Source organism: Agelaius tricolor, unplaced genomic scaffold (assembly GCF_023055355.1).
Source record: "Agelaius tricolor isolate 1412-34295 unplaced genomic scaffold, bAgeTri1.0.p SCAF_17, whole genome shotgun sequence".
In the NCBI taxonomy this organism is placed as follows: domain Eukaryota; kingdom Metazoa; phylum Chordata; class Aves; order Passeriformes; family Icteridae; genus Agelaius; species Agelaius tricolor.
This window is the reverse complement of record NW_027269277.1, coordinates 15,701,346-15,720,235: the sequence shown is the minus strand read 5'-3', so window position 1 is coordinate 15,720,235 and position 18,890 is coordinate 15,701,346. Positions and strand designations below refer to the sequence as shown.

Sequence of the window (18,890 nt, the reverse complement as noted above, 5' to 3'; positions counted from 1 at the left end):
TTTTGAAGGTAGCTGCACAGAAAAATTATAATACTCATTATATGTTAGGGCCACATGTTGAAAGATATCCACTTGGAGGAATTTTTAATAGGTGGAGTTTCTCCTGTTGAAAAAATATAATCAGGGTTTTGAAGATCTGTTTCTCTTGACAAAAATTAGCAAGCAGCACTTACACTACTTGGGATAAGACAGATGAAAGAGAAGGGCAATACTTTAGACATTAACCAGATGTACTTGAGCTGAGAACTCTGGTACTCAACCAGTCTGATTTTGAGAGGATGAAGAAAGCAAACAGCTTGAGTGGCTCCAGAGTCGCTCTCAAGACTGATTCCTTTACTGAATCAAAGCACAGATTCACAATGCAAAATTCATTATCATCTAACCCAACTGTCAAGTGGTTACAACTCTGTTTCATAGTAGAAAAATAAAGTTCATTCAGATTTTGGAGACCTCAGTTCAGCTTCTACTCAGACTTAAAATGAAATGACAGGAGAAGATACATTTTGTAAAAAAGTTTTTTCAAAATGACACATTAGAAATATTTTACAGAATATATATTATACATATGTACTCAAATAATATACAACACCTACCAAGCTAAAAACACACAAAGGGAAAGTTACATTTGCACTTATCAATACAGAAAATGGTGAGCTGGTGGCAACACTGTGCAATAAATCATCAACTGAACTCCAGGTCAGTGTACTTTCCAGCTGTACTAGAACATCATTAGAACCAGAGTTAGCATAAAAACTGTTCCTTAAGCCTCAAAATGAAAATAAATTTCAGGAAGGTCAGTTTGGTCAGTCTGTTCAAAGTCATACAGAGTACAATAGGGGATTGGGAAGCTCACATTGCTCCAATCCAAGACATCCACAGCATCCCTGAAAGGCTGATGAAGTTGTTTCTCATTACCTGCTGCTGAGGAAGGCAAAGCAGGTCACGGGTCAACATTACTTATAAATGAAGCACCACTGCTCACTGCAGTTTTGAGATGGAAATTTTGTTTTGTTTCTCAATCAGAACAGATACTCCAACAGAGACACAGCAGGGTGAAAAAGGTGGATGTCACATAGCTTCAGACCAGAGAAGTTTAGCAGGGACAAGGGGGGGTTCAGTGTTAGTGAACCAAGCCAGCCTCAACATCTGTGTCTTCACTTTCATAAGAGAGATGTCAGTTCAAAAGTGCAGGTAAGAGTCAATGCTCCATTTCTCTCCTCTGAGAAAGGAAGAATTAGTGACAGAGTCCTTTAGAGTCTGCAAGTCTGCTCCAGATGACAGAAGAACTGCAGTGAGCCCCAGGTCACACTTCCACATTGCCTGCCTGGCTGCGAGCAGCCTGGGAAACCCGACTGATGCTGCTCTCAATGAAGACCTTCAGCCCTTTCAAACCCTGGGTGTAGAGATATTCCAGATACCAGTCCCACTTCTTCCCCTGTAAACCAGAAAGAAGAGTCAGATGTGCAGAACAAAGGTTTACCTTTCTTAAGCCAATTTGGAAAGGTCTGCAAACTCTGCCTTCCTGTGGGACAACATCCACATGTTGGGTGACATCTGTAAACATCCACAGGGGTACAGGGTCATCTGCTGGGCCAGTATTTAGTATTTCTTTAATACTAAAAGTTTTTATAAATCCCACTTCTAGAAAAAGAAAAGTCTATTGGATCAAGAGGGAATATGTCAGGAACTCAATGAACATGGCTATTAAAGCCTTCCTTCCATCACTAGTGGTGATTCCTCCAGATCAGGTTTGAAGTACTCTGTGGCATAGGAAAGGAAACCAACTGCCACAGTATTTGCTCAGTGGAGGATTCCTGTTCAAAGCTGTTACAAAGCTACACAACTGTCTCAGAAATATAATATGAAGCAGAATTTGAATTATCAATGAACTATAGGTGCATCAAGAATGTAACTTTTTCTGGAGCCTGCAGAGAGCAATAAACAGCCCTGTCCTGACACTGCACTGACTCATGAAGGAAATACATAAAATCTCAAATCACTAGCCACAGATACTTAACTTTTCAGGTGTTGATGTCCTCTTGTTTGCCCTGTTAAGAGACTGAATCACAGCCTACAGCTGGAATTTTCCCCCTTCCAAAATTTTTCTAGAGCATTGGTGAGTTTGGTGAATATTATAATCTCATCCTCTTCAACACAGCTGCTGAAATTTGCCTGCTTTATTTACTAAAACAAGAAATCTTACCTTAATTAATTTGAAGTTGAAGGTGGTATCATCAGGACAAATCTTAAGGAAAGGAAATAAAACAATATCAAGTCAGATAAAAAGTATGTCCAGGGTTGGTGGGTCTTTGCTAAGTCCTCTCCTAAATCAGGAAGTGCAGACATGCAATGAAATTCAGAGATTTTTTAATCCTGCTTCAGAGGGGGCTTCCAGCATCATACCCTGGGCATAAGTGGCAAAGAAACATCTGGACCCTCTTGACCTGTGCTGCAGCATTACAGGATAGCAACAGGGAATATTCACAGGTATCTTTACCATTGTCTCTCTATAGTGTAAAGTCTCCCTTTCTAAACATCATAAATTCACAAGAATGAGCAAGAGCAAGAGGAGAGAAGTGACACTGAAATCAGTGTTTGTTCCCCCAGTGCTGCAGAGCAGTGCCCTCTGGTGTCCCTGCAGCTCAACATTATTTCCTCCTGCCTCAAAACACATTTGTCATAGCTGCTAAGCAAAATTTCTTCTAGTTCTACAGTAGGAAGAGAATGCAAGAATTCCCCACCAGAAGGTTTTGGGGGTTTTTTAAGGGATTTTGAGGTTGGGTGTTTTTTGGTTTTGTGTTATGGTTGTGGGTTTATAGTTTGGGTTTTTTTTTTTTAACGTGCAAAACTTATAAAGAAAAATTAGGAACCTGTGTCAGGGAAAGTTTAGGTTGGATATCAGGAAAATGTTCTTCCCACTGAGGGTGATTGGGCACTGGAATGGGCTCCCCAGGGAAGTGGTGACAGCACCAAGTCAGACAGAATGCAAGAAGTGTCTGGGAAACACTCCCAGGCACAGGGTGGGATTCTTAGGCTGTCCTCTGCAGAGGCAGGAGTTGGACTTTATGATTTCTGTGGGTCCCTTCCATTGCAGGTTATTCCATGATTCTAGGAAGCCTCAGAACAAAATTATGTGGACAAAAGATACGAGATATATACAACTTCTTTCCTTGGTCCAACAAAATCAAAATAGTTTCCTTGAGCAAAGACAAAAGCTGAGTTTAATGAGCAGTAAGACACAAACTAGCTTGATTCAGGACACTGAGCACATAACAAAGGCTAATTTCTCAAGTGTTCCTAAACACAATCTTTGCTTCAGCTTCTCAGGTGGCCCTTGCTGCATTCCAGGAGTCACACCTACACTTGCTCGAGCCTGCCAGAGTTTCTCACAACAAACTGGCATCTCTGTGCAGCCCTTGGACAGCCTACAGAACCTGGCTTCTTGGAGCAGCACACACATCTTGGGACAGTAACAGCTCTGGCAAACTGCTCTCTCCACTCTTCAGCAGCTGCACTGAACACATGGGGGCACCCACAGTTCAAGGGAACTCCTGGCAGAACTCACCAGACAATGCAAGACAGCTCCATGTTATCTTACCTCTGTACTTGAAGCAGCTGCTTGTATTTCTGTTTTAGTAAGCCAAAAAAGCTACCACAAGAGCCAAAAAGCACTGCTAACAAATTCTAGCATGAACAGCTGTATATAATTTAACCATGCATTCCTTGACTTTCTAGAGTTTAAATATTTGGATCACACTGCCTATTTTGTGGGGCAGAATGCACCTTTGGTAAGCTTTTACTGAAGTGTCATTTATTTCATTAATTAACTATTTTAGGTCTATCTCAAAACCTTCATGAGATACAAATTCACATCCAAAACTGCTACATTCATACATTCAACTGCTCTCATACCACACAAAGAAAGGCTCTTCAACAAATTGTGCCAATAATCTAACAAACACAGAATGCCACAGCAGCTTTTGAAAGCTCAGTTGCCTCTACCACTCAGCCAGGACACAGAGACACTTCTCAACAGAAACAGTCAAGACAGAACATGTGATGCCATGAAAGATCCAAATCTTGGCCTACACCATTACCTGCTGCAGGAATTGAACAGAGTAGCCCATCATGGCTGGATGATAGACAATGTTAAAGCTGGTTTTTAATTCCTTCACTGCAGTTTTACTCAGCAGTTTATCATCCATACAAAGGCCTTGAGGATGAATATCCTTCTTGAATGCACTGGATGTCCACAGACAGCCCACCATAGCTATTATGTACTGGTTGTACTCTTGGTATGTCTGGCTACTGAACTTGAACTGCAGGATTTTCTGAGGGGGGGAAAAAAAAATCAATAAATAGCATCCTCAAAGCAGCTGTGTGCTCCCTCCAGTCCTTAAAAGATGGCCATTAGTACACCTCCCCTCCACTCAACCCAGTTCCTTGCTAAAGTCTGCTCTAGCACATAATGTGTCCACAATACCTTTTTACTCAGCTCATTTTCTTTTGCAGCCACTAAGTTGGTTCGATACCTGAAAAAAAAAGCCAAAATAAAGAGAAAGTTAGGGGCCTGTAAATTTTTACTACATGTCTGTGTTGAAAAAAGCTGGAGGAATGTATCAAGAAAACTTACTTCCACCATGAGAAAGATCATCCAACTTTATTGGTGGAAGAGAGAGACATGAAAAAGGATTGAAAGGGACTTTATCACTTGGCAGAGTAGGGACATATCTAATAATATCAGTCTCTTAAATGATTCACACATGACCAGCTTGCCTGGGACAGTCACCTTCATAAATGCAACACACAAGAATGGACATCCAGCCTTTAAATCAGCAGAGAAATGTAGTGTGTTTTTAAGAAGGGAGACTTTCATTCACTAAGCAAAGAAACAGAAGCCACTGGAAGTAATGCAAGTTGACAGTTGTTCTATATAATAAGCACTAGCTCTTCTTATTTCCTAGAGACCTTCCTGTCATGTTAATTACCCTGCAGATTGCTTAAGAGAAAAAGCCACATGGAGAACCCTGCACCAGCTGTCAGCTATTGGCCACTCTTCTCCTCAGATGCAGCCACTGGAACTAACAAGGCCAAGAAGTGCAGCCTTGGTGGTGGATCCTGCAGAGCAACAAACAGTGCTGTCTTTGGCCTTGCCAGCAGCATGAGGCAGTCCCAAACTCCTGGAGTTTGGAGGTGGAAGAAGTGCTTCCTACTCAGCACATGGGCACATGGCAGAACTTGTAAGGAAAACTCAAGTGTAGTAGCCAAAGAAGAGGAGTGAGAAGTTGTATAGGTACTACCATTAATCCCAGCTGGCTGACTGGGGAACTTCTTCCTTCACATATCAAAGATATGGAAATAATAGCAGGACTCTGACCTCTTTCCTGGTATCTTGGATAACAGACTTGAAAAAAAAAAGGAACTACTACAGCTGTAAAATCCTTTATCATGAAAGCTGGACACAAGTGGAATTTTTTCCTTTACCTTGCACAGCAAGAAGTAGATTCCAGGTTTTAACAACAAAGTCATTTCATTTCCAAAAGACTGAAAGAAGACAAGGAGTCCCTGCAGCCCACCCCTGTTGCAGTACCTGTACATAATGTAGCAGAGCTGATTCAAGTTGACAGAATCCATGCTGAGCAGTGCTGGGTAGAAAACCCCAGCAGGAGGCATTATCAGCAAAGGTAGGTTGTACTTCAGGTACATGTCACACACCTGCAGGAATGAAACACATCCAGGCTGATTATTACTGCCAAAGTAATGATTATTACAAACTGCCAAGGGAGTCAGAGCAACAGAGAGCATGACACTGAATTCCAGCCAGATCATCCAGAAGGGAAGGCCAGGGTGTCTTACACAAGTGTTGTTACCCATCAGTTTTGTGCATTTTTAGTGGACAAATTCAGTTACAAATAGATCCCAGAACTGTCATTGTTTTTTCAGCTATTCCCAACCTGAACTGTAGGAACTGTTGCTGTTGTTACAGCATGGCTGGAGCTCACAATAAGCACAACTACAGAGAGGACACGAGGAAGCTGGAGAATACCTAAGGCTATTTGATGCTGTTCAGTTTGCCTACAGTACAAACTAGGAAAAAACCCCACATTTTTAAGGAAACATTTAACAAAAAAAAAACCAAGATATGTTGTTTGAAATGGAACTGATCACTGTTCTTTTCTTTAAGTCAGCATTAAAAAAGCAGGTCATGGCCTACTGTTAATTCTCCTTCCTCAGTTCACCTCTGAATTAAGAGCAACCACTTTCTAGCAGCATATTTACTTCTGCCTGTGGGTGCAACAAAAGCAGCTTTCTGCTGCAGAATATTCCACATACCACCAAGTATGTGGAATATTCTGGCATTTAATCACAAAGTTCTGTAAACTAGAATGAGGAAGATGTTTTTATGCTCTAGCTTAAAAATGCAAACAGCCTTAGGAGTACTTGAAAAGAAAGACAAAATGACTGGGATACACACAGTGCCATAGAAATCCAGAATGAAGTAGAGCAGGAAGGTGGAATTGTTCTCCAAACGCAGTGCAACAGTAGAGATCCATCCCACAAAGTGAACCAGCTCAGCCACCACGTTCACTAGCCCACACAGGGTGGTGTTCCTGCAGCAAAGACATGGCACAGAATTACAGATACTTCTTTGCAAACAGCAACATGGAAAATGGTAAAACAAAATTGAAATTTATGCTTTTGCCCCATCAAATATTCAACAACAGATACTTGTTCTTCAATACAGGCAGTAAGACATTGTTATCAGCACCATTATGAACACCCAGCTGTCAGTGTTACGAGGATTTTGAATTCTGGACACTTCAATTTCCAGTGTCAGCAGAAATACTTCTAAAGAAAGACAAAGAACAGGCCTGACAAGGTGGCTTACAACATAGCAGAATCATAACTGCATTATTAACCTTCTGGTTGGTCTTTAGGCTGGGTGTTAGGGCTAGAATATAGATCTAAGTACACTGTTGAGCAATGCACAGAACAAGGCTCACATTCTTTAAAGACAAACAGAAGAAGACAGAAGAAATCTGTCAAACATCTTACACAGAAGAAATCTCCAAATCCATTTGAATCACATTGCAATTTAACCAGTTCTGCAACAGCTCCTTCAGGCTCTCAAGAACACTGCACTGCAATAGGCAAAAAGAAATCAGGTTGATGACAATTTATGCAAGAGAATAATTCCAAACAAAGAATGCCTTGAGAAATGGTATATCCAAGGAAAGGTAGCAGGAGTTTCTCAGGAGCAGTGACATAGTTGCATGGCCCCTAGAATTGAATGTATGTGTTGTATATAGCTTTTCCTGGAGAATGTGAACTTCAAGTACTGAAAAAACTGCAATAAAACAGTTTAAACAAGTAGTTAAAACTGCAATAAAACAAATGAACTATTGTGTTGTGTGCTATCAGTTCTTTTAATCTCCAGTGCCCCAGCTTAATTCCAGTCAAAAAAAGGAAACTACCTTAAAGCACCTATTTCCTAAAGAAGTCAAACTGTAAATATATTTTATCCTGTTTGGGCAGAGACTTCTCAAAAAGATGTTTCCTATAGAGTCCCTCAGACTGCTACCCCTAACACAAGTACAGAGAGCAGTATCAACTAGAACTAAACAGCCATTGTGTTCACTTGAATTACCTTAAAGTAAATAGATGATGTGAAAAAGAGCTGTGCCAGGGGATCAAAGAGATATGGCTTAATGTCTGAAAAAAATGAGAAAGCAGTATGATATCAGTGCACAAATTCTATGCCCTGAGATATCCCCACTGTCCAAGCTCACCCAAAGAATCTGAGGCACATACCAGAGAAACTGCTGAGGGGGATCCAACTCACGAGCCTCAGGATTTCTGAGCGGCAGCAGATGCCATCCCAGAGAGGAAGGGTCTTATACAGGAACTCTTCACAGGCAGAAAATCCCTCCTGAAAAGCAGAAGAAAAGCATTCAAAAAGTCAACTGACTGCAGCTTGCCATGCTCACATCACTCTGGAGAAAGCAAGAGGCTCACAGCTCATTCCTGCCATACTTGCCAGGATATTCAAATTATCATTCTTAGATTATTTTTCCTGCAGAAAACAAGGCCATTTCCAGAATATTGACTAGCCATAGGTACAGGTATTTTTCTCACTTGAGTCACTTTCTCAGAAATACTACAGGAAACAGGTAAGTGCCAGAAGCTCTTTAAGGGAAGACTTTGTGAAAGCCTTGGCTTCCACAAAACACACTTACCTGCAAGAAACATTCTGCCTTGTAAGCAGTTTCCAGGAAGCTCTTGAATTCTTCTTCATATGGGTTATCAACCACACACCAGGTGCATTCTGAACAGGAGAGAATACTGTACTTGAATACGAGCACAGCAAGAACAAGCACAATGAGAAACCAAATTCAGCTCTCCTCCAGTTGCTGTTTTAACACTCTATGGTTATCACTGTACATCTGAATAGCAAAGAACCATTACTGAAAAGTGAAAAGCCTCAGACATCCCTTAGCTCCCTACCTCACAAGATAATACTGAAGTTCTTACCTTCCTGGAGCCTCTGGCCCATCCAATAGTAGAGCCTCAGGTAAATAGATTCATCTTTCACACAATTCATGTAGTGAAGCAATAAGGGGTTTGTCAATACTGAACCCATCTGGGAAGGAAACTGCAAGAAAAAAATAAAGAATTATTCAGTATTTACATCAATAAACGGCCAGAGAACCTCATGTCCAATCTTTTTATCACCACAAGACCATTCACAGGACTCATCTGATCTCCTCAGTTAGGACTAGAAGCTCTGTTAGAATTAGGTAGCCCACACATTACTCACATATAAATAGGGCATAGAAGGCCATCCTTTAAATCTCTCAAAATATTCACCAAGAACTTCCTGAAACTCACCTCTAGACGGTGGATGTTCTGTAGGAGCTGAGGGAAGGTCTGCAGCTGCTCCACTGGAAAAGACTCATTTGGACTGTACAAATAAAACCAGTTCTTTTCTCTGTCCTCTTCTAAATGATTTGTGTTTGCACTGCTTGCAGGTATAACCAACTGGGCATTCCATTTCTGTAGAAAGGAAACACAAATGACTCAGTTTCCAATGCAATTGGCTGCACTTATGAGCAGTGTTCCCAGAGAGACCCAGTTTTACAAAAAAGGTATCCAGGCTTTCATTATAATTGATTGTTGCATTTCTCTATAGTTACTCCCCACTTTCCAGTGCTGAAATAAAGCCAGACTCCCATTATTTGCCAATATTCCTAATGAAAAGCACTACTTGGCACCTTCCAGGGTGTGCCTCAGGCCCATAACGTACCCTTTTTCGTGACTGAGGTTGAGATGTGCCTAAAAACACTGCTTGGGACAGGGGAGAGGTTCCTTGGTTTCTCTGCCTTACTGCAGTGATTGCTGCTTTCCATGGGCCCTCTGAGTTCTTGAAGTAAGTCTGGAAACAGAAATCAGACATCCATGCAAGAAGTTAAGCTAAGACAAAGCAATAGAAAGATCATTTTCTATTCTGATAAACATCACCACAGTCATGTAGAGACACTCAGCTCTACTTGACAGATTTTCCCAGCACAGAACTCTCATCATTCCTCAGTTTCATCACCTTTGATCTACAATTCAACAGGTGGGCTTTTATTTCCTTTGGAAACAACATCCCCCATTTCAGCAGGGATCTCCAACACTTCTATCTTATACCCTTAATTCAAACCAATCATCAACTCATAGATTAAATCTCAAGTATACCTTAAAATTAAACATGACCAAAGTATGCTCAGTTAATAGAAAAATTTCCAGAATTCAGCATCAGTGACACCCACATAACAGAACAATGCCATGAATAACCAAATACTCAAATTAATGTAGATATTACTACAGCCAATTGGAAAAGCTAACACCTTTTCTGCAGAATTTTTTTTTGACATTTCAATGCCAATCAGTCTTTAAATTCTAATCAAGTGCCAAACCATCACAAAAGTATTCAGATTGGCTTGGACATAGCTAATCAACCTTTTAGTACACAACACTGTGTTCATAAAGACAGTTGTAGAAATATTTGGGATCTACTTGCTAGTAATTTACTGCACTTCTAAAAAATGCAAATGTGCATGTTAAAAAATGTAAATTTTCCAACAGATGACTGTGCAGCAGAACGCAAAGTAAAAATTTAGAGAACAATATAAATACACAAGCAGATTGAAATAAATTTTATTGAAACTCAATTTGTCTGCATATAAATTAAATGTCTGTTCTAAAAAAACAACAAAAAATCTCAAATTTTTAAGTCTATCCCACTGAAATAAAATTTTGTTGCACAATTTAGGTCTCCCCAGATGCTGTTTTCTCTTCTGTATCTGGTTCTGCTACATGTTTCTACTTGGTCAAAGGGCTGAGTACACAGGCCTCTCTAAAAGGGGAATTATTTTTTGCTGTTCCTTGCAGCTCTGACAAATCCATTTCCTACATTTTTATCTGCTTTTTTCTCTCTCCTATGACACAAACTTTCCAAGTGCAGAGCTACTTACTGACTTCCATTGCCATTTGTACTTGAGAATGGCAGCAATTAGAACAATACCTTGACAAATTAGACAGTTTGTTTCCTTCAGAACATAATATTGTGTGAAATAATAATTATGAAACCCAGCAGGAATGGCAAAAGGATTAAAGTAATCCTCATAGAATAAAGGTAGATGTCATTCCTTACCAAATCATCTCATTATGATGAAAAGGAAACAAAACACAAGGCAAAGAATCCTTATCTAAACCTGATTTTACTCAGTGAAAAGAGAAAATGGAATTAATCTTCACCAGTAAATCTGCTATAGCTTAAATAGAAAGCTCCATACAAATACTGTAGTAAATCCTGGTTTTGAATTGACTAAATCTAATTCCTTACCTTCATTTTCCCAGGAAGGGTTATGGTCACCTGTTCTGGGCAGAAAAGTTTGTAAAGTGATAGCAGAGCTTGCAGATGAGACTGCATTCCCTGTAAAATAACAGAACAAGAGGGAGAATACATGAGGTATGTTTTAATATAGAAACTGAATGCTGTATTTTAGAAGCAAAAATCCCCAGTGATCAGTAAAAGTTAAATTCCCAGAGCTACACACGATCAAAGAATCATAGATAAACAACTGAAACTGACAGAAACAACAGAAACTGGGTCAATCAAATAACAATAATAAGAGGACTGAAGACCTTTCTGTAGTCATAACTGATAGAAAGGAATTTAACAAAGTTATAAAAAATAATCTTCTGCTGTGTAAAAAACATGTTATTATAGCTATGTTTTTTTCTTTTACAAAAAGGAGCAAGTCCTCTACAATCTTACATTTTTCAGACATTTTTGGTACCACTTGAAAAAGGAAGATGAATAGAAAATTAAAGACTAACAGATAAATGAAGCTGCCCCTTGCTTCAGAGATTTTACCATACATGGTCACATTGAACTCTGCATATATCACTGCATGTGCTCACAAAACACACATGAAAATTAGGGATGCACATGCAAGAGAAACTCTGATGCCACAAAGACTAAAACCTACAGTTCCAAGTCCAGTCATTCCTCTCCACTGTGTAAGGACATCAGACTTAGAGAGTGTATTATTAACCACAGCCCAAACTGTACAACATCTGAAATCAACTCACCATTTTTGCTTGGAGGTCAAGCAGTATCCTAATCCGAAAAGGCTTGACTGGAAATACAATTAAGAATATAAAGGATTTTAAAAATACCATAGTAGACATCTAAGCAAAAGTTACATAAGTAACATTTTTATTATAAAATCATGACAAAGCAAGCAGAACCAATAATTCTTATTTCTAGGGTTATAGAGAGGTTTCCAATTCAGCAAGTGTTACACCAAGTTTTGCCTGAACTACCATTCACTCTTCCTCACATTAAAAGCACAACATTGGCTAATCATTGTATCAGCTGCATTGGAAGAAAAGGCAGCACCAGCAAACAGAATCAGAAATAAAATGGTATTTTAGCTCATACAGATGGGACTCACCATTTTCCTTCCTGGTCAGCAGGTAGAGCAGGTGGCAAACGTAGGGACACTGCAAAAAGGGCAGCCATGAGCTCTCCTGCTGCTGCAGACACAGCCAGGACACACAAAAACCAGCACAAAGACAGCCCCACACAGCAACTTCATTTAAAACCTCATCTGCACTCTGAACAGTCCTGACTGGAACCAAGCTGTTTAATTAACCTGGATCATTTCTTTTGGAACTTGGTCTAGAAATTACAAGAGTGAGCAGTGAAAGTGCAATTACATTTTCAAAAGGAAAGGCACCTTTGAACCAATATACTTTTTTAGAACTTTTAACTGCAGTTGAGGCTGTAAAGAGTCTTAAACTAGTTTCAAACTAACTCTGATGCACTTTCCAACTGACTCATCATATCTGAAAAAGCTATTTCAAACATTAAGGCCTTAAATCCAGTTTTATTGAAAAATTATAAATGAAGTTAATCTAAAACCATTAAAAACATTACAAGAAATATAACTCAGAACTTTGGGAACTTGTTTTAACTATAAAATATCCTAAAGTGAAAGTATATTAACAATTTCATACCTAACATGACTGCCAAGATTATCTTATTATGCACTGAATCCAAGCACTTTGAAATTCCTGGATTTTACAGTTGCCATATGGCAGAAATTGCCTGAATGCTTGTACTCTTTTAAGCTATATTTCAAATTAATTAAGTAGAACAGCAATTAGTTTCTCACCTTAAATAAACACTGCTCTAAATTTTTTCCTTTTTTTCCCTTTTTGCCCAGGTATACAAGTCAGCTTCTGCCTAGGAGCAGGAGACTTTACCTGCAGATGTCTGACAATCCCAGAGGCCACTGTTACTCTTGGGAATTTATACAGAATAAATGTTCACACTCTTGTAATACAGCGTAGCAATGCTTGGAAACATGTTAAACAGACAGACCACAGCAATCTTACAGTGCTTGCATGTTTATGGATCTAAATTACCCAGCAATCTTACAATGCAAAAAGAAAATAAAAAAAAGAAATCCTGCCATCAGAAAATGGTCTCTAATCAACACCTACTCCAGACTAATTCTAGCATTAATATGTATATTACTAATGAACATTTAGGTTTATTTTATCAGCTCCATATGTTCTTCAGTTCTCCTTACCATCTTCTCATCTTGCAGGAAGGAGAAGAAGAAACCATAGAGGGCATGAAGCTGTTCCTTGTGATCAATGAAGTCAAACACTGTGATCAGCCACTTCAAAAAAAGCAGCTGCAGACAGGAAAAAAAACCCACATGACATTAAGTGATGGGCAAAAGCAAGGCAGGGGAATCAGAATCCAGCTCCAGAGACATGATCAGTAAGGATACACACCATTGTCAAGGATAACCAGGGAGCTACAGACAAACAGTCCAGAGGGATTCAGATGAAGAAAGTCTGCCAAGGGATTCACCAGGTAAACAACTGACCCCATCACTGCTGTTGGCAACTGGGTTTTGGTTTCTAGAACCATGGGACCCTATCTGTGTATCAGTGGTGATTGGGAGAGAGGGAATCCAATAAACAGGGCACACATGGGCTCAGCCTGGAGAAAAGGAGGCTCAGGGGGATCTTCTCACTATTTACAACTCTCTAAAAAGAGGCTGAATTGAGGCAGGGGTCAGTCTCTTCTCCCAAGCACAAAAGGGATAGGTCAAGAAGAAACAAGCAACAAGTTCTGCCAAGGAGGTTGAGATTGGATAATAGGTGAAATTTCATCATGAAAGGGTTGTCAAGCACTGGCACACACTGCCAGGGAAGTGGCTGAATCACCATCCCTGAAGGGATTTAAAAGATGTGCAGCTGTGGCTCTTGGGACATGGTTGGCTTGGCAGCAGTAGATTAATGGTTGGATTCTGTGTCTTAATCTTTGCCCATCTAAATGATTCTACCACATAAACCTTTGAGCAGACCATATGAACATAAAAAGACTCTTTTCCTAATGTTAAGTCATGTTGCCACAACCAAGGTGCACATGACCTGAGGGATACCTCACTGAAATTAAAGGATGCCTCTCATAGTAGAAGTATTTCATAGAAATCTTGGTGTAGACACCATTCCTGAGGAGTTCAAAGATACAAGATAAGCAGGAACCAAATCTCCACAGAAACTTAATGTGTTTCTTGGTTGCCCATTCCAGCAACGGGCATCTCTGCCAGTCTTGGTAAATGACAGTATCTTGTGTAAGATCTTGTACAATAAAACCTCAGGATTTCTGAATCCTCAAAATACCCAGTTCTTATGGTTCCTGTACAGAAGCAATAACTACTGTAAACACTTACTAAGTTACCTGGATGTTGCCTGAGCATTTGCCAACACAGAGCCAAGACACAGCTGTAACCACAGAATTTTCTGGTATCACTGAGGCAGGAATCAGGCTCTTCAATAAACGAGTATTCACTGTATCAGCTGGAAAAAAAAAAAAACAATTTCAAGTAAGATGGTGCTCATGTACCAGGTTCTTCAATATTGTTCTGAAGCTTAAGTCAAAATTCCCTCTGGAGTAAATTATTTAGAGCTTTCTTGCTCAAAGTAATGGTGTGTATGAATTTAGTAAGGACTTACCTCTACCTCAAAATGATGACAAATAATTCATTCCAGCTTAACAAAAGAAAATGGAAACGACACCAAATCATGCCAGAAAAATTAATTTTATGCTACAGTACCATAAACACGTTCTCTCAGCAGGTTTGATTAGAGGGGAAAGGCACATTCACACAAGATACACCAGCAGTATAGAAATGCTGTACCAAATCTGCCACTGAGCACCACGTTCAGCAGTATCTCAAACCCTTCAGGGGGCAGCCCTTGTTTCAGGGCAGTGCTTTCCACAGCATCCAAGTGTTTCTGCACAACACTCTTCTTCTTCAGTGCAACACAGTCTTGAGCTAGGAAAAAGAAACAGGACAAGCACAGGATGAAACAACTTCTGAATAGAAATTAACTTAAAGCTTCTCTGGACTGTCTCTGCACATACTCATTTTTCTTGACATAGTAACAAAGAAGAAAAACTTCTAAGACATTAAAGACACATTACATAGCTCAGGGGTTAAAGAGGGAAAAGTAAAATTATTCTAAAATTATTAATATTATAGTAAGAAATATGTAGAGAGACTTCTTACAAGAGCATGTAAGTGACAGGACAAAGGGAATGGCTTCAAACTGAAGGAGGTTTAGATGGGATATTGGGATAAAATTGTTTACTGTGAGGGTGGTGAGGCCCTGGCTGAGGTTGCCCAGAGAATCTGTGGCTGCCCCATCCTTGAAAGTGTTCAAGGCCAGGCTGGATGGGGCCCTGAGCAACTTGATCTACTGGAGGGTGTCCCTGCACATGGCAGGGGAGCTTGGTCCTTTCAATCCAAACCATTCTATGCTATTTTTTTTTTTTTTTTTTTTACATTGTAGTAACACAAAACTTCTAAGACATTAAAGAAATAATACATAGCTCAGGCATTAAAGAGGGAAAACAGAAATCATTTTTTAAATTAAGAATGCAGCTATCATCATCTCAATCCTAGATAGCCACCCCAAAAAATTTCCTCACCTTTCTCAAAGTAGGTCAAAGCTTGCTCTAGAGACCCTTCCTGGCTCTCATATTTTTGATCATTAGCAGATTGATTATTCTGCAAACTTTTTTCAGAGTCAATTTTCCCTCCTTTTCGCCAGGCAGAGAGATCAGTTTGGCTTTTATGGTGAACGTGCAGAGGCTGCTTTGGGGTCCTGGAACTCCTCCTTCGTTGCATCTTTTCAGACTCCCAGCTGAGACTGGAGAATTTTACTCATTTGTCACGTGAGAGCCAATCCTTCCTTAGGTAAGAAAACAAATCAGCTGAGGAATGTCAGAGAGCTGGTTCCCTGCAAGGAAAAGAAATGTTTATTTTCCTGACAAGCAGATTTTAGAGGCATCCTGCATAACATGAGAGTAAATTCAAAAGAAATAGTTTAGAGCTGACTGCTCCCCAAAAGATCAGACAGGATCCTCAAAGATGCAAAGACAACAGTGTAACAAAACTCTCATCTTACATTAAAAAGGAAAAAAAATCCCAAGTAAAAATTAACACAAACTCCTTTCAAGTTAAACATTATCTGATACAATCTTATATAGCATTTTGATAAAAAAATCAACATAACCAGAAAGTTAACATAACAAGTTTTATTCTAAGTTAATTTTGTACATTATTATTTTCCTTACTTCTATTGCGTGCACCAATACAACCTAGTCAACGAGTCACGATTCTCTGCAAGGTTAGGTACAGATTGTAGAGGATCATAACAACACTTTCCTTCCTATTTCACAAAAATTAGATTATTCTGCAGCCTTCCTACTAAGCAGCTTAGATTGGAAAAAATAAGAAATTTGGGTAAATTTCCAGATAAAGCACAAGAGCTACCAACAGTGCCAAACTGCACAGCTGTGGGTGAAATACACCCACAAAAAATGGCTTTTTCTCCTCAATATGCCAGAGAGATCAACCTTTTACCCATAAAATAGGAAATTTTGCTACGATCTCCTGAACTCAGTAGAGTGTGCACCCCTGTCCCTGGATTGCTGGAACCTATCTTTCCTGACACAATAAAACACAATGACTTTCTATTCATACTCCTCTCACTTCCTTACGAGGTTCCAATCATCCTTATTTCCCTATAGGTGTGTTTGTCACTTTCCTGTACAGCAAAGCTCGGTGACCATACACAAGAGTACAGCACCAGCTTTCTCTCAGCTCCCTCAGCACCTTCTCTACATATGTTTTGTTTTCTTTTGGCCCGCAGGAGTTCTACCAGAAAGGTTTGGTGAAGGAGAGAGCGGCTGGAAGGGCAGTTCTGGCTGACAGCGAGTCCTTCGGTGCCGACACGAGGAGCGTGGCAGCAGCACCCCTCACCCCCTTCCCCTGCAGCTCCCACCGCGATTTCCCCAGGGCCGCCCGGGCCATCCTGAGGGGACGGAGGTGGCGAGGCCTGCCCGGCCCTGGGGAAGTCCCTGACCACCCCCTCACACAGCCGCCGACCCTCCCGCTGCCCTGGCCACTGAGTGCCCCTCTCACGGCCACTGCCCATTGCCGGCACTGACCACTGACCCTCCCGATGCCCTGGCCACTGAGTGCCCCTCTCACAGCCACTGCCCATTGCCGGCACTGACCACTGACCCTCCCGCTGCCCTGGCCACTGAGTGCCCCTCTCACGCCCACTGACCATTGATCCCCCCGCTGCCCTGGGCACCGACCCCCGCCGCCACGGCCACTGACCCTGCCACCGCCCTGGCCCCTCACCATCCCACTAACGGTCCGTCTCTCGGGGCAGCACTGACCATTGCAGGGCAGTTGGCCCTCTTGCCGCCCGGGTCACCCTTCCCACATCCGCCTCCCGCCGGCTCCAACCGTCCCTGCATTCAAACCCCGCCGCCACCGCCCGCACATGCGCACTGACCGCCTGACTGCGCGGCGCGGTCCCGCCCATCCACCCAGCTGCGCATGCGCAGCTCCGTCACCGCGTGCGGTGGGCGGGAATGACGCCGGTGGGTGTCTGCGCATGCGCGGTGCGTGGAGGGCGGGAAGTCTCCGTGAAGGGGGGGAGTCCCTCCCCTCAGGTGTGTCTGCATCCCTCGGGCTGGGAACGGCAGCCTAAGGCTACGTTTTAAAATAGAGAGGCGGGGAAAAAAGGCACAAATAAAGCGAGGCAGTAACCCTGAGGCCGACCGGAATGAAATGAGGGGCGTGGAGAAGAAATAGAAATAAAGAATTAAAGAAAAAAAAAAAAAGGGAGAGTAAATTAGCATCGAGGTCTTAGAGAAGGAGCGGATCTGTTCTTGTCACTTCCAGCGTGCACAGATGGCTGGAAGCGTCCAAAAATAGCTGTTTAATGCTGAGGGGCAGTGACAGAGGTCAGCCCGCTAAGATAAATACAGAATTCTTATTTCTGGGCTCCAAGATGAGTTGTCTCGTTCTTTAACAAAGAACGTGCAGCCTCTGCTGCGGGTCAGTTGTTCATATCCATGAAAATGTGAAAAAATGGTTTTTTTAGTAGTCACTGAACAGTCTGAAGCTTTTACAGAGAAAGGCTTTGCTCCATGGGATGCTTTATTATTATCATCTCTACAAGCTCCAGTGAGGAATGTTACAAAAGATAAACACAGCCATTGTTCCCAAAGGTTCCCTGGGCTGGCTGCCCAGGTGAAAGGGCTGCAGCAGTTCAGTGGTGTGCGAATGCTCAGCATGGTGTGGCTTGGAGTTGGTGGTATTTTTATTTGGTTTTGAATTAAAACACAATTAATAACCCCAGTCGGGGCATGGTAGTTAAAGCGTCTTTTGGGAAGTAAAGGGAATTCTGTGTATATATTTTGGATGACCTTGAGATAGTCTGTGAGGATGAGATTGTATCAGCAGTGGCCTGCTGCTTCCTTTGCTCAGGGTGCACATCTGATAAGAGAGATTTAGTCCATCTGAAGCTCTGGGAGGAGGCTTTTTCAGCATTTATATATATTTTTGCTGCTAAAACAGATGCAGCCATATATATATATATATATACACACACACACATATAGGGCTGCATCTGTTTTAGCAGCAAAATTCAGAAGAAAACAGTATGAACATCCATTTTCAGTTCATCAATTTTATAGAGATACAATGCTGACAGTTTACTGGAGTTACTTTTTCTCACTTCTGCATTGAACTGTAGCAGAACTTTATTTGAGACTGTTTCAGTAAAATACCTAAATGTTTCTTTGAAATATCTGTGGTTATTAATATATAGCCAAGTAGAGTTTATCTAACTTCTACTCTGGATCACTGTGTCTCTCAAATTGCCTGACATGATTCTGCCTGTTTTAGGTGGAGTTTTTGACCAGAGGGAAACGTTTTCAGACACATCTC

At 41.1% G+C, this 18,890-nt stretch overlaps 1 protein-coding gene across 1 annotated transcript; it reads right to left on the bottom strand.

Moving 5' to 3' along the window:
* Positions 1–509: 509 nt before the first annotated feature.
* On the bottom strand, positions 510–17,423 carry CENPI (centromere protein I). The gene is made up of 21 exons (XM_071442651.1): positions 17,330–17,423; positions 15,569–15,879; positions 14,775–14,912; positions 14,315–14,433; positions 13,149–13,256; positions 12,006–12,054; positions 11,641–11,687; positions 10,889–10,978; positions 9,305–9,433; positions 8,890–9,054; positions 8,533–8,653; positions 8,238–8,326; positions 7,813–7,930; positions 7,649–7,713; positions 7,057–7,142; positions 6,476–6,611; positions 5,591–5,715; positions 4,484–4,532; positions 4,098–4,331; positions 2,204–2,245; positions 510–1,435 (listed from the first exon to the last, which is right to left on the bottom strand). The coding sequence occupies exons 2-21, from the start codon at positions 15,765–15,767 to the stop codon at positions 1,304–1,306; spliced, it is 2,241 nt and encodes a 746-aa protein (XP_071298752.1). The 5' UTR covers positions 15,768–15,879; positions 17,330–17,423; the 3' UTR covers positions 510–1,303.
* Between the last annotated feature and the right edge of the window lie 1,467 nt (positions 17,424–18,890).